Genomic DNA, 14,751 nt, shown 5'->3' with positions numbered 1-14,751 from the left:
CACAAGTCTCCGTCATCAGGTGAGACCGTCACAGCCAGATTTGCTGTATCAAGTGAGGCAGGGATTCCAAGATGCAAGTTCTTAAATACAAGTTAAGGGGGAGGAGGGGGGGCATCTTGGAATCCCTGCCTCACTTGAAACAGCAATTCTGGCTGTGATGGTCCCACCTGATGATGGAGACTTGTGTTGCCTCCGAAACGTCGTGAATTTTATTATTTTATTTTTATTAATTTTAATTTCATTTTTTACCTACGTGACTTTACCGAAAAAACTAAGAGTATGAATTCTTGCTGTCACGAAAGCTTCAAATCTAGAATCCATTACAATCGTTGCACGCGTGCCTTTTCCCCATTGCTTGCTACAGACAGCATGTACGGCCCTATGAAGGCTTCCCGGCTGGACCTCATGGCCATTAACATCCAACGTGGACGGGACCACGGATTGCCCAGTTACGTTAATATGCGGAAAGCCATGAACTTGGACCCAATCACCAAGTGGGAAGATATCAATCCCACGCTTAGTCAAAGAAATCCAGAGGTACGTCGATGTGCGGTCTTGCGCAACCTTTTTAACGTTTTCTCAAGAACAATGAAAGTATATGTACATTAGCTCTGTCCTCAACTCGGGTCAGAGTGCATTATAACATTCAGGAAAGTTATCCTACGTGATCGAGCCTATAGCAGTAAGTGGTTGAGTGTCTCTATGTGTGTACAAGATGATGGAGTGTCTGATGTTGATGACATCTTTGTGTATTTGTGTATGTATGTGTGTTTGTATAGATGGAAAGCCGCAGCGCAATGGTTAGCACACTGCGCTGAGCTCGGTTCCCGTTCATGACCAATAATAGTGGCAAATATTTGAACTGGTCCTGAGCCTCCCCGAGGTCGACTCAACCTCAGATCAGTACCTGGTGCTGTGTGTAAACATTGTCACTTGGGAGACAAAGGCGACCGGGCGTGGTGCTGGTCGCCCCATCCCTCGGGTGCCGTGCCGGCCTTCACAGGTGCTCGCTAACAGCGCTTGCCCCAACAGTCTATCGGTGCTAAACAGGGGATCTTTGTCTTTTATCAGGTTATCGAGCGACTGAAGCAGGTCTATAACGGTGACATCTCCCGGCTGGAGCTGTGGCCGGGGGGGCTCTGGAGTGCCAGGGGGGGCCTGGGCCCCTGTTCTCGCGCATTCTCGTCGACCAGTTTGAGCGCATCCGCGACGGGGACCGCTTCTGGTTTGAGAACACCAACAACGGGTGAGGTGCTTCTACTCGTGCTCGTTTACTGCTCATTGAGTTCCAAGTTTCTTGCAATGGCGCTGTAACCCACTGATTGCCATTGAAACACAACAACTCGTGTTCGAATACAAGTGAAGTGCCACTGATGGAATTGATATGCGATTAAAAAAGATAGTATTTGTGCAACTGTTGGCAGGCACTTGTATTGCCAGTAGGCCGCGTACAGACCTGCAGAATGCCGCGGTGAAAGATTTTCCACATTTGCATGTAGAATTATAATGCATTGTGGTATTTTATACAATTATTGATTGTCCCTTTGTATGTATAATGCACTATGTTTTAACTATACATCATGCCGCACGTGCAGTGTGCTTCTGTATGTGATCGCGCAGCAACAATGCGTGGAAAAATTGCTCGATAAAATATTCTGAAGATTAAGGGAATACTTTCACCTTCAGGCACCGTCTCATAAAAAAACGAACGCTTCAAATAAAAACTTGTCTGTTTACTTATTTTTATTTGCTACTTACATTTCTCATGTTGTTCATCGCACACTGTTGCACTTTATTTTCCGCTCGGTTGTAATTTACTTTGCTCAGTCGGTGTTAGCCGCTGCGGGCATGACGCGTTTCTTTTCTCATTCCTGTTGCTCTATGTTTGTTTGTACGTTGAACGTCGTTTTGAACCCATCTTCTTGGTTCTTTCGGTAAAGTCACGTAGAAGGGAGTAATAAAATAATAAAAATAAAACATAATAAAATAATTCTCACGACGTTTCGGCCACAACGCAAGCAGCCGTCCTCAGGTGAAAACCAGGTCTGTCGAGGCGACAGCACATTCAGACGCTGTCGCCTCGACAGACCTGTTCTCCACCTGAGGACGGCTGCTTGCGTTGTGGCCGAAACGTCGTGAGAATTATTTTATTATGTTTTATTTTTATTATTTTATTACTCCCCTTCTACGTGACTTTACCGAAAAAACCCAGAAGATGAATCCCTGCAGTCACGAAAGAAGCTTTAAATCAAAAGTCTTTTGAACCGAACGTAGCCAACCGTGCTCATCGTCGCCATTCTGCTGCAATGTGCAGGCATGCCTAATTTATTGAGGGCGATATTGACACGTAAAATCCAGATCGATTGATTGAATGCGATAGGATTCATCGAGCCATGTTCTGTTCTTACTCTCACCCTACATGCACCGAATTGTGCAATGTGAGAAGCAAGCAGCCCTTATTTTCGACTCTGTGTGTGCGTCGGAAGCAATGAGGTCACTCGATTCGTAGTGAACGACTCGAGGCGCGACGTTCATCGCAATCTAAAAAAAAAAATCGAATCGTAAGAATTGATCGAATTGGTGAGAGCAATGAATCTTTACATGCCTTCTCATTTCATTTGTGGCGTGTTGAAACGTGACATGGTGGCAGCTTGGGATAGGCCTTAATCCAGCAGTGGATTGACCATGGCTTATGATGATGATGACGACGATAACGAGGGTGATGATGAAACGTGTCTACTACGGGGAACCTCCTTTTGCCGTTCAGGATGTTCACGAAGTCGGACGTGGAAGCTGTTCGAAGGACGAAATTCTCGAGTGTCCTGCAAGCCGTGATGAGGGTCAATAACCGCACCATCCAGGATGAAGTGTTCTTCTGGAGAGCTGGTGAGGCCGACCGAGAGGTCCGATGCGCTTTGCCATCGAGTGGGGCTATAGATGAATTGGAGGGCAAACCCACCGACCGTGTAGGAAACCAAAAAATTAACAGTACAATGGTGCAACGCAGTCACCGCAACTACTCCACTTGCACAGATCTTTGTCGGTTTCACTCCCCACATTGTGCGGGTAGTGGGGGTTAATTCAATATGCTTCACCTTGCTGGTCGCTGCGGTTTTTGGTGACGATGGGGGAGCGTAGATGTGGAAGCGCAGGTGTCCGGCACAGCGGTTGATTTTTCTCTATTAAGTGTTCCATTGCTTTTGTGTGCTAGCCTTGGAATAATATTCTCTACCTTAAAAAAATGTTTGCAAAAGACTTTACCGTAAGGTGAATGAAGGATTTGTAGGAGGCAGCGCAGCAAGTGGGTTAATAACTTACCTGTCTGGCGCTTGAGTGTTCTGCCCACGTACTTGCAGGCATTGCACTTACTGTTCACAAATAGTGACGGAAATATTCAATAAATTGGCAACTCGTCCCAAACAAAAGAACAATTATTAAAGGAGTAACCCTGTAATGTCTTGCTGTTGCCACTTGGCAGAAGGGCTCCCACTAGAGGGAGCTCTAGAGAGCCCCTCTAAAAGGGTATTTGGCCTACTCTTTCACACTGGCCACCCACACTTCACCCCTCCAACACGCGTCGTACAGATCTTACTGACTCTCGTAGACTCCTCTCCACTGCTGGGTGGACACAGGCTGGGAGGATTCATGAAACGTGCACCATTGTTTCAAGTGCCACAACCAAGAGATCAAACAAGTAACCTCTTGGAATGCACGTCAAGTGTGCTAACCATTTGCAGTATCCCACCAAGCAATACCCCTCCTGAAAAAATGCCAAATCTTTAGGCTCAGTAAGGCTCGCATGGACAAATGCATATTTTCGTAATTTCTGCTTTTCTCCAATTCATTGTGTGTTAGGAAACCCTTGCCAGCAGCCCAAGCAGCTCGCCCTGAGCGACCTGGAGCCGTGCACGCCCCCGGAGACCATCGACTATTTCTCAGGAAGTACGGGCAGCTTCGCAGCCACCATCGTGGCGCTTCTGCTGCTGCCTGTAGGTACGTAAAAAACCGAGGCCTGGCCCTATAGAATGGTAACGATGCACAGTGGCGGGTGATGTTCGAACTGGTCCTGAGAACCGGACTGTACACGTGTGTAAAGGTAAGATATCTCCCAAGTACCGATCTGTGGTGAATATTTTTGTGTTTCTTTTAACAGTGTGCATTTTAGTGTTGTGCATCGTGTCGCGCCAACGGAAGAAAAGCTTTGAAAAAATGAAAGATCAGCAGCAGCTGAAGACGGGAAAGAAGCCCGGAGCAGATGGAATTCATGGTAAGGAATTGAACGTTACACTTTGGAAAGGGGTCTACATGGAGCAGGTAACAAAGATGTAAATATGCAACACCATATAACACTATGCTCTGGCCCTGATTAATTGTGCCTGGGTGAGTGCGTGACTTGTTACATGCCTCATATGGCAATTGTTGTTGCTTTAAACCACGATGTGCTTTCACAATGCCATTTTCCATTTTGGTATGAGGACTTCTGGGAAAATAGAATAGCTGTGGTTACTATGTGAATGTTCAACCAGGAATCTATGAGCACAATGCTGAATCTTTTGTCCTTTGGTCATGAATATGAAAATGTTGGCCAACGATATAATGGAGCTTCCCTGCAGCCTAAAGCAATTATAGGTACCGCATGAACGTGTGGGATATCCTTTGTATTCATTTGAGGTAGGCAGCCGGAAAAAAATAATTCACAGAGCCATACATTATTTGGGTAGTATCCTCTCAAACTTAATCACGTGTTTTGGCTGAAAATTAATGTGAAAGGCACTTGCAATTTGAAATACCAATGAATTGTCAATGAGAGGTTAGTTAAAAAAGATACAACATACAGTACAAATGCCCTCTCGAGGGGCTCTCTAGAGCGCCCTCCAATGGAGGCCCTTCTGCCAGCAGTGGCGTGAGCGAGCAATTGCAAGGCTGCACCTTTTACCTTCAGTGCAAATGCATTGCGTCTATCAGCCAGCGAATGGCAGGGCAAGAAGGAACCCCTGCGGGACGTGCGGTTGAGGTTCGACGACGCGGGCTCCATCAAGGTGCTGGACTGCGCCGGGGCCCTGCTGCGCAGCCTCGAGGTGAAGGCCCTGTCGGGCGTGGAACTGCTCTCCGCCAGTGACAGGGGCAACCTGCTGCTGGTGCACGTGCCCAAAGAGTACGACCTGGTGAGGCAGCAGCAGCAGCAGCACCGCACCGTGACGTCACCTGGCGTGCTGCGCACCGGCGTTGTGCCGTGCACCGTCAAGAGGTCAAGGGCCAATGCCGTTACGAGTGTGCGATACCGCGCACGATATGTGTCACCGCCTCAATGTATGCACGTGTGTTTAACTTCTTCTTGGTTCTTTCGGTAAAGTCACGTAGAAGGGAAATAATAAAATAATAAAAAGAAAACATAATAAAATTGTATTATGTTTTAACATAAATTTTATTATGTTTTAACATAATAAAATTTTATGATGTTTTATTTTTATTATTTTATTATTATTCTTCTTGTTCTTTCGGTAAAGTCACGTAGAAGGGAAATAATAAAATAATAAAACAAAACATTACATAATTTTATTATGTTTTAACATACATTTTATTATGTTTTAACATAATAAAATTTTATGATGTTTTATTTTTATTATTTTATTATTTCCCTTCTACGTGACTTTACCGAAAGAACCAAGAAGATGAATCCCTGCAGTCACGAAAGCTTTTAATCGAAATTTATGTTTAACTTATTTTGTACCGTGCGTAGCTAACCGTGCTCATCAGAGGTCTACCGGTGTGTTGTACACCAACTGCCTTTGCAAGGATTGCCTTAAGCTTATGTTAAGCACACTGTTGGGTTAAAATAGAAAAAAACGTGTTTTCTCTGCCGGAACAAGTGCAGCATGTCCCGAATCTTCATTGAAGATTCCTGAACCAGTGGTCAAAATGCTGACTCTACTCTTTGCTCCTTCGTTCTGTGGTCATGAATGTGAAAATGTAGGCCACCTCCGATTAGCACGGTTAGCTACGTATGGTGCGAAAGAAGTTCAAGCTTCAAATCAAGATTCAAATCAAGATACATGGATACATTTAATTGAGCACTATTATAGCCAAAATATATGCTATTCACTGCCATATACTTATGGAGAAGGGCAAGAGGTCATCACATCCAGTAATTTTTTTTTATACCTGTGTTCGAAATATTAACTTTTTTCTGTCTTCCACAGGTTCTGTTTTTTGATTCCGATTTACAGCGAACTAGATTTCAAGAAGATTTGGATACATTCTTAAGACAATTTGAGCGTCACTTCATTTCCAAATCCGGTGGCAATGAAAAGTTCCTGCTCATGAATGCAGTTACAAAAGAGCAACGGCAACTCATACTGGAGACATACTTCAGAAAGATCTTTGCAACGGTATTATTATAATTTATTGCTGTGATGTAAACGTTTTTTTTATCACATTTTTCCATCGAAATGAAATATGCAATTAATAAAATGCACCAAATAAACCAGATCTTGTTTAGCTTGTATATATATATGTCACAGGAGATATTTCATAGAATATCGAAATCCACACCTACAGAGAGATCACCAGCAAATCATTGTATTGGATGTGGCAGGTTTTGCAGATTGAATCATTTGGACCACAAGACGAGCTGAATGTGAGCGCCGAGCCGATGAACGAATCACCTGTGAAGTGTGAGCTGTCCCCCAGTGAGCTTGGGGACTTGTTAGGCCTTAAACCCGACTCTACTTTCCTGCAACACATGTTTCGTCTGGCGGATGGAGACAAGAATGGCTACCTGTGCTTCAGCGAGCTTCTAAGCGTGCTGCTAGTCTTCATCAAAGGTAAGACCTTGCAACTGAGGTTACACATTTTTTTTTAAAGTGCGGTGAAATTGATGAACGGCATCGACTGTGAATGTTGTGTCAGTTTCCGTCGTTGTGCTCTATAGCTCTCCGATGTATGTGTGTTTGTGTTTTAGGTTGTACTGCATTGCTTTGAATGATGTCGTACGTTTTGCGCTCCCACTCACTATGAGTTTCTGAAGAAGCTCCCAGAGTGTGGAGAGAAATGTCAGACATCGTGCAACATGCAACATGTGGTACAACCTGAAAGCACATCAGAGTGTTGACCATTCAACTTTATAATCACTGCTTACCAATGTGTTTGCATACAGACAAATAACTTGTCTTTTCCCGTGACCAGGAACTGCTGAGGCCAAATCTAAGCTGATGTTCCGTATGTACGAAGTCAGCCAAACTGGCTGCATGACGAAGGAAGAATTTGAAACTATGCTTAGGTCGTAAGCCAGAGTATGCGTGTGCGCGCACGCACACATCCATATGAGACACATAAACTCTCTTTTTCATAACTCACCTCACTAGTAATGAGCCTAGTTTCTCCATTCACAATGAGCACAAATGCTAACTTTCTCACGTTTCTTTTTCTTTCCTTTGTCTACGGGGTGGTAACGTAGGTCGTTTCTGGAGTTGTCCGATTACAGTTTGCCAAAGGAGGAGGAGGACAGCATCATGGAGTCGGTGTGCAGCGAGTACGGCCTCAACGGCAAAACAGAATTCACGTGGCAGGACCTGCACAAGCTCTTGAATGAGCACTACCATGATGCCAGCAACCTGCAAATCCACGTCGCTGGTACAGAAGCGAAGCCACCACTCGCCACTCAGTCAGGGTGCACTCTGGGGGGAAGTGGAATAGCATACGATCACTTAAGCATTAAGAAACCACGTTGGGTTTTTTTTGTTCCAGTTTGAACAAAAATGTATGTGTGTGTGTGTTGAAGCGGTAGTGTAGCGGTTAGCGTGCTAAGCTATGAACCTGGCGACCCGGGTTCGATTCCCGCTCACGGCCAACAACAGTGACGATTATCTGAACCGGTCCAGGGCCTCCCCTAGGTCGATTCAGCCTCAAATTAGTACCTGGTGCGGTGTGTATACATCGCCGCTGGGGAGACAAAGGCGGTCGGGCGTGGTGCTGGCCACCCACCCCCTCGTGTACCGTTCCGGCCTTCACAGGTGCTCGCTAACGGCACTTGCCCCTACAGTCTGTTAAGGCTATACGGGGGATCTTTGTCTTTGTTGAACTTCATTCGCACCGCGCTATTGTGTATCATTGGAACGAATATAATAACCTACAATTGTGCTGCATATTGCTCGATGGAAATATGCAAATATAGAATTAAATAGTGAATTTGCTGCCATTCTTAAATAGAGCATATTAATTAAATATACAAGATATATAACAGGTAAACTGAGAATGCACTTTCAATACAAATTCATTAGGGTGTCATATATTTTTTGTACATGTTGCTAAGAAATGGCCTACATTAATCTGTATACACGTATCTACATTACACAAATTTTCAACACGTTAACCTGGTGTTTAAACAACGTCACATATGCTTCATTTCGCATAGGCTATTGTGTTCACCCAGATTTGCTTGCATTGTTTACAGGGATGCACGTGCCAAAGACAAAGAGAATCGAGCACACCATCTCCTTCATCCATCATCGCAAATCGCACGATGGGTAAATCGCGAGGTCGCTCGCGTTAATAAATAAATAATTAAATGCCGTCACGGCACTTGACTTCTCGAGAAATCGCGCTCGCTCCCGCAGAGCCGCTTGTGGGGGCATTTAGGCCTGCACATCCAGTGTGCCCCCCCACCCCCCCAACCCCCCCAACTTTACTTACCATGGATCCATTAACATCGTTTCTCAAACCGTTCGGTGCTTTGCATGGTTGTTACAGTGTCGGAGTTAAGGGGTGGGTGGAACGGAGGGCTTTTAACGCGGTCAAAAAGGGAAACTGGAAAAGAAAATAGTTGAAAACCCAGAAGGGCGCACCGGTGCGGAAAAGTCTACTTGGATGAGTGTAGAATTCGGAAAAGTATACAAACTGGTAGCGTGTGACTGGCAGGCACTTGCCAAAAGCAACAGTGTGTATTCGCTTGAATTGCTCTTGGAACACACACATGATATGCCGGAGTGCTTTTGCAGAAACACAGGCGGCCAGATCCCACCGAACGTTTAATCTTTTTGCATACGGAGGAAACAACAGCAGACACCGAACAAAGTGACTTGTTGAACAACAAAATCCTTCCACTAAAAGGAGTCATTCACTCTAAAGTTATGCAAATAATTTACTTTTTTAAAGATGTTTTTTATATTATCTAAATATCAGGCCAGGTAGCACTGTCAAAAAAAGAGAAATCACTCAACTCACGATATAAAGAGTTGCTAACTCAATTTACAGTTGGTGGTCAACTGAGTTGCACATCTCTTCAGTGTCAATAAAATCAGTATCAAGTTGGTAAGACTGGCTTCTGCCATGCAAATATCTGAATTTCCACTGCTAGTTGAAGACTGATAGAGATTGCAAACACTGTCCAATTCTCATACAAGCAGCGGTACACTGTTACAAGTTTAAGTGTAGCTTGCCCTTTTCACTCGTGATAAAATAAATAAGTCTTGTTATGGTATTAGTTCAGTCATGTCATCCCCAAGTGCTGTATATGGAATACACATATATGAAATACATATATGCTTCATATGCAAAATGTGCTTCATTTGTGTGTGTGCGTGCGTGTTAACCCATCAGTTCTAATGCTGGGAGAGTCGCTGGTAAACAAGATGAGAAGCCCGCAGAGTCTTCGCACAGACAGTGAGTGAAACTGATGCCCTCATTCTTAACGATATCATACAATTAAGATATACTCTTCGATTTAAAGCTTTCGTGACTGCAGGGATTCATCTTCTTGGTTCTTTCGGTAAAGTCACGTAGAAGGGAAATAATAAAATAATAAAAATAAAACATAATAAAAAAGAAGATAAGATATATTTCGATTTAAAGCTTTCGTGACTGCAGGGATTAATCTTCTTGATTCTTTCGGTAAAGTCACGTAGAAGGGAAGTAATAAAATAATACAAATAAAACATAATAAAATAATATAATAAAATAATATAATATTTTATTATGTTTTATTTTAATTATTTTATTACTTCCCTTCTACGTGACTTTACCGAAAGAACCAAGAAGAAGATAAGATATACTCGTACATGTCTTTGGGTTGTGTTCGGCACGACGTCTAACGTTTTGCTCCACATTCTGGGAATTTCAGGAACTGAATGAAGTAGCTCCCTGCGTAGGGAGCGGTGCAACCCGAGCATGCATTTGAGAGAAAAATTAATAACCATTTGCCTCCGCAAGAAAGGCTTTGTCGGCCTTTGCGAATAAATAATTTTACTCCCCGTTTCCCTGTTACGGCACGAACAGCCCGCGAGGTCGCTTGTTTACAGAAGCCCGGCGTCAACACTACAATCGAAGCAAGCTGGGGCAGTCGATGCAGGCCGTCAAGCGCTACGTGGAAAACTACCGCCGCCACATCTTCTGCGTGGTCATCTTCTACGGAATCATGGCCGGCGTCATGGTCGAGCGCGCCTACTGTAAGTCACATTGGCATTCGAGATCAATTAAAAAAATTCAACAACTACCCCCCACCGCACCCCCCCCCCCGATTTTTTCTTACAGGAGAATATCAAAAAATGTTGTTGGAGAAAGATAGATGGCCGGAGGCATATGGATGCTTTCCGCCGAGATGGAGCGATGAGGCCAGCTCGTGCGTGCAGGCGCTCGGTGAATTGTTACATCGCAGGGCTGTATGAGATGGTGGTGATGGCTTGGGAGGCCTTCAACTCGCAGTGGCTTGAACAGTCTTCATCCAGCAGTGGATTGAAGTGTTGGCCAATGATGGTGCATGACGATTTGAATATTTAAACACTTGCTGCCATGTAAGGTTTCCACCAAGTCCTCAGGGTGTATAACAGCAACGAGCATTGGCACATCGAGCATGGAAACATTTTGACCTTTGTTTTTTTACTGCTATCACGCGCTGATGCTTTGGGCAGAGTGCTTGTGTTGTCCGGCATGACGAATGAAGTTCGGTTCCACGTGCTGGCAGCTTCCTTTGAGCTACTGAATCCATAAGAAGCTCCCGGCATGCGGAGCGAGACGTAGGACATCGTGCCAAACAACAAAGTGGTACAACACGAACACACGTCGGAGAACTCAAACAAAACCTGTGCAACGGCGCTCGTCTCAGAGGCAGAAGGTTGCGACTTCAAAAACACCTCAAAGTGTTGGCTCCTTCATGGACCACTTGACTCAGGACCACCATTGGATATGAGCACTGTCCCCCATGCTCATTTGGGCAAGGGCCACTTTGGCTTTGATATTAGCTGCGAAACGTTCATTTCATTCGTTGATTTTTTTTTTGCTGTTACTGATTCCACCTGCCTTTCTACCGTAGATTACGCAGTTGGTGCAGAGCACTTTGGGATCCGGCAGGTGACGGAGGCGGGATCATCCTGTCGCGCGGCACGGCGGCCGGGATTTCATTCTGCTACTCGTTCATCCTCCTCACCATGTGCCGGAACATCATCACGGCGCTGCGCGAGACGGCGCTCAACCACTACATCCCGTTCGACTCGGCCGTGGAATTTCACAAAATCATCGCAATGACCGCCGTCATTCTGTCCAGTGAGTTTAGGCAGTGTATTTTTATTTTTATTCTTCATCAAATCAATAAAGCACATGACACCAGAATGAACAAACCGATTTGAAATCAAAACCTTTCCAGACGTGGATGTGCTTGCTTTGTATACTGGGTGTGTGGTGGTGAATGGGGCATTCGAAGCATAAATAAGGGAGTGAAAGAGGGAAACAAATGTAATAGCAGCACTCCTGGACCTCCTAAGCACCCCCCCCCCCCCAAGTAAAAAAAACCTACCAATGTATGACAAAGAGTTTTACAGATTTCAAATCGACACTTCCATGCATCCGCTTAAAGTAGACTTGCGGAGGGGGTGACGCTATGAAAGGTGAAATCAGTGGTGTTTCGAAGATTCAGTTGAACATATTTGAAATACTGCTAGCACGTCCTTGAATTCATACGGGATACACAGCCGGGATGGAGGGTGGTGGTGCGAGGTGTGGTGTCACTACCGTGCGCACTTGACCACCCACGTGCCAGCCAGCCAGCTAACCAGGTATAAAGATGTTTTTTAAATAATATGATTTTGTAAAAAAAAAAACGCCTATCGCAGTCAGGGTATGTGTGGTGTTTTTATTTGGCACTGACTTTTTTGGCTTCCTGTTTGTAGTTCTTGGTCATGTATCACATCAATGAACATCTGAATGTGGACCAGACCTTCCTGGGGGAATTCAGTCAAACATCGAGACGGTTACTTGGTGCACTGTCTACTGAGGCGACAAAGGAAGCTGAGCAATGCGCTGGCCACATCAGCACCATTAATTTAAATACGTGGAGACATCTGCTTGAAGCATGCAGCGCTATCCGCATACTGGCTAAAAAACTAAAAACATTGAATTTTTTTTGCGTCTAATATTACAACTTTTCCACAATGTATCGTGATGAATGCAGTGTTAAACATGACTTTTATGTTGGAGTCAGGATAAAGAACGTTGACAAGTGACCCACCAAGATGTATGGCCATCAGGGAAGAGAAGGCTAAAAGTGAAGGGTTCTCCAGAGCTCCCTCTAGTTGGTCATCCTTTCGCCGGGAGTGGCGTGAGCAAGTCGATGCACGGCTGCACCTTTACCCAAATTTTCACGTAGCAAATGCTCGGTGAAGAGGGAAAAAGAGCAAACGTCCAAGTGAACTGCAATTCTGTTCGTGAAATTATGTTGGATACATAGCAGAAAATCAAATGAAAAAAACAGACCTATCCATGATTGCACACTTCGACAAAGCATGAAAAAACGACATTCACCTTTACAAACCTGTATATTTTCATTTTTATTTCATTCCACCACCACCACACAGATTCATATCAGTGTACAAATTAATGCATAAGTGCCAAACACAAGGAAACATGCCACTTCATTTGAATTATGTAGGATTGTATCAAGTCACAATATGCAAATATAGTCTGAATATTGAGCTTCATAGAGTCCGTGAATCCTTGTCTGTTTACTTCCAAGATTGACAATATGCTTTTTCACACTGTGATTTGTCAGCATATTTGGATAATTTGAATGTTTACAAAAGTTTAGCTTTCCAATATTTTTCAACAATAATTGTCACATTGTACGCACAATAATCAATCAAAATAAATTACCCAAGCGAACGTTTGCTGCGGGAAATGTATCACACATTACGCTAGATTGATTTATGTTTGCGCAGTAATTTTAGATTCCTCCTTAAATGTGGTTGTTTTTTTGCGCCGATTTCTAATTCGGTTGGTTCACCTCAGATTTGTTTTCATTATTCGCGTCATTGCTGTTGTACTTTACCCCCATTGACTTTTGTCGTTCTGGCGACCCAGGTTACTCGAACAAAATGAGACTACACCCTGGCCTCTTGCGTTTGGCCCGGGTTGAACAAAATACACTTTTTTATGTGTATATTAACGGTTCCATTGTGTGGTAATACTATTTGTGAAGTGTGCACAATTTGATCTGATGGCTTTTTTTGCGTGTCTCATCCTTAGTCCTGCACAGCATTGGCCATGTCGTGAACGTGTACCACTTTTCAGTGCTGCCACTCAGCGTGCTGTCCTGCCTCTTCCCAAACGTGTTCTTCAATGACGGGTGAGGCTCGCAATTACAATGTGGGTTTTTTCATTCATGAATTCATTTTTTTTTTACTCTATTAACTTCATGCCCTTTTGATGCTATGCTTGCCACGTCAATGAATGCTGTGCAACTGCTTCTATCTTGAAACTTAGGTCCGAGATGCCTAAAAAGTTCTACTGGTGGTTTTTTCAAACAATACCAGGTACGTTTGCCAGGATGGTGACTCACTTATTTCCGTGTTACATTACACGGCTCGCAGACACACACCTTTTTATCTCAAAGGCTTTTTTATAGGGCATTCAACAGTATGCAAAACAACTCACTTGCATATTGCTGAATGATATTGCTCAATTCTGGGATAAATTGGTGATTACATTTTCCAGTAACATTTTGAGCTGGCCTTTCCGTGTACCTTGTCCGTGGGTAAGTTAGTTCATAGGTGACACAATATGTTTGTATTAAAGTAAATGAGGATTTTTTTCTTCTTGTTTTTATCAGTGTGCTGATCACTGTCCCATCACTTATCCCCTGCCAGGTATGACAGGTGTGCTGATACTGGCGGTGCTTGCGGTGCTGTACATATTCGCCAGCCGCTTTGCCCGCAGTCACACCTTCAATGCCTTCTGGATAACCCACCAGCTGTACATCCTACTCTATGTTTTGGTAGGAAGCTGTTCCGTTCAACTATTGACTCATTTGTTGCATGCAATAATGAATTTGAATTGTAACCCAACATGCGAATGGGTTGGACCAGATGACGCCAAAACCCATGTAAGACTAGGCTCTAAGGAAAGCTGTCTCGGGTGTGGACCAATCAACTTCAAGGACAGTGCACATTATCAGAGTTATGTTCTTTTGTTTGTATTATGACTGCAGGTATTGCGGTCTATGCAAACATGACTCCTTGTAAAAAGGTGTCAGTTTTGTTGCCAGATAGAAGGGTAAAAAAAAATTATCATATTTTTACTGGCAAATGAGGTTCCCATAGTGTAGATGGTTTCATTATTTTATTTTGTCAACCTTGTTACATTGGTGTGCAATGCTGATACTCACACTTGTACATTTGATTTCTTCTTGTTTGCCCTTCCGACACAGACCATTCTGCACGGCAGCGTTGGCCTCATCCAGAAGCCTATGTTCTACATATACTTTCTGCC

General features: G+C 44.0%; 1 protein-coding gene across 1 annotated transcript in view; it reads left to right on the top strand.

Annotated features, from left to right (window-relative positions):
• The window catches only part of LOC121852037 (dual oxidase 1-like), a gene marked incomplete at its 3' end in the record, with an annotated part of 21,755 nt that extends 7,015 nt beyond the window's left edge, over positions 1–14,740 (top strand). Inside the window, 19 exon segments of the mRNA XM_042346144.1 lie at positions 365–537; positions 1,072–1,135; positions 1,138–1,246; positions 2,768–2,886; positions 3,856–3,993; positions 4,154–4,267; positions 4,966–5,318; positions 6,201–6,389; positions 6,596–6,824; positions 7,186–7,279; positions 7,457–7,632; positions 8,453–8,525; positions 10,273–10,442; positions 11,306–11,350; positions 11,353–11,535; positions 13,510–13,609; positions 13,747–13,796; positions 14,130–14,257; positions 14,690–14,740. Coding sequence (XP_042202078.1) covers positions 365–537; positions 1,072–1,135; positions 1,138–1,246; positions 2,768–2,886; positions 3,856–3,993; positions 4,154–4,267; positions 4,966–5,318; positions 6,201–6,389; positions 6,596–6,824; positions 7,186–7,279; positions 7,457–7,632; positions 8,453–8,525; positions 10,273–10,442; positions 11,306–11,350; positions 11,353–11,535; positions 13,510–13,609; positions 13,747–13,796; positions 14,130–14,257; positions 14,690–14,740 — 2,558 coding nt within the window.
• Positions 14,741–14,751: the final 11 nt, after the last annotated feature.

Source organism: Callorhinchus milii, unplaced genomic scaffold (genome assembly GCF_018977255.1).
Source record: "Callorhinchus milii isolate IMCB2004 unplaced genomic scaffold, IMCB_Cmil_1.0 Scaffold334, whole genome shotgun sequence".
In the NCBI taxonomy this organism is placed as follows: Eukaryota; Metazoa; Chordata; class Chondrichthyes; order Chimaeriformes; family Callorhinchidae; genus Callorhinchus; species Callorhinchus milii.
The sequence above is the reverse complement of the archived record's forward strand: the minus strand, read 5'-3'. Positions and strand labels throughout refer to the sequence as shown.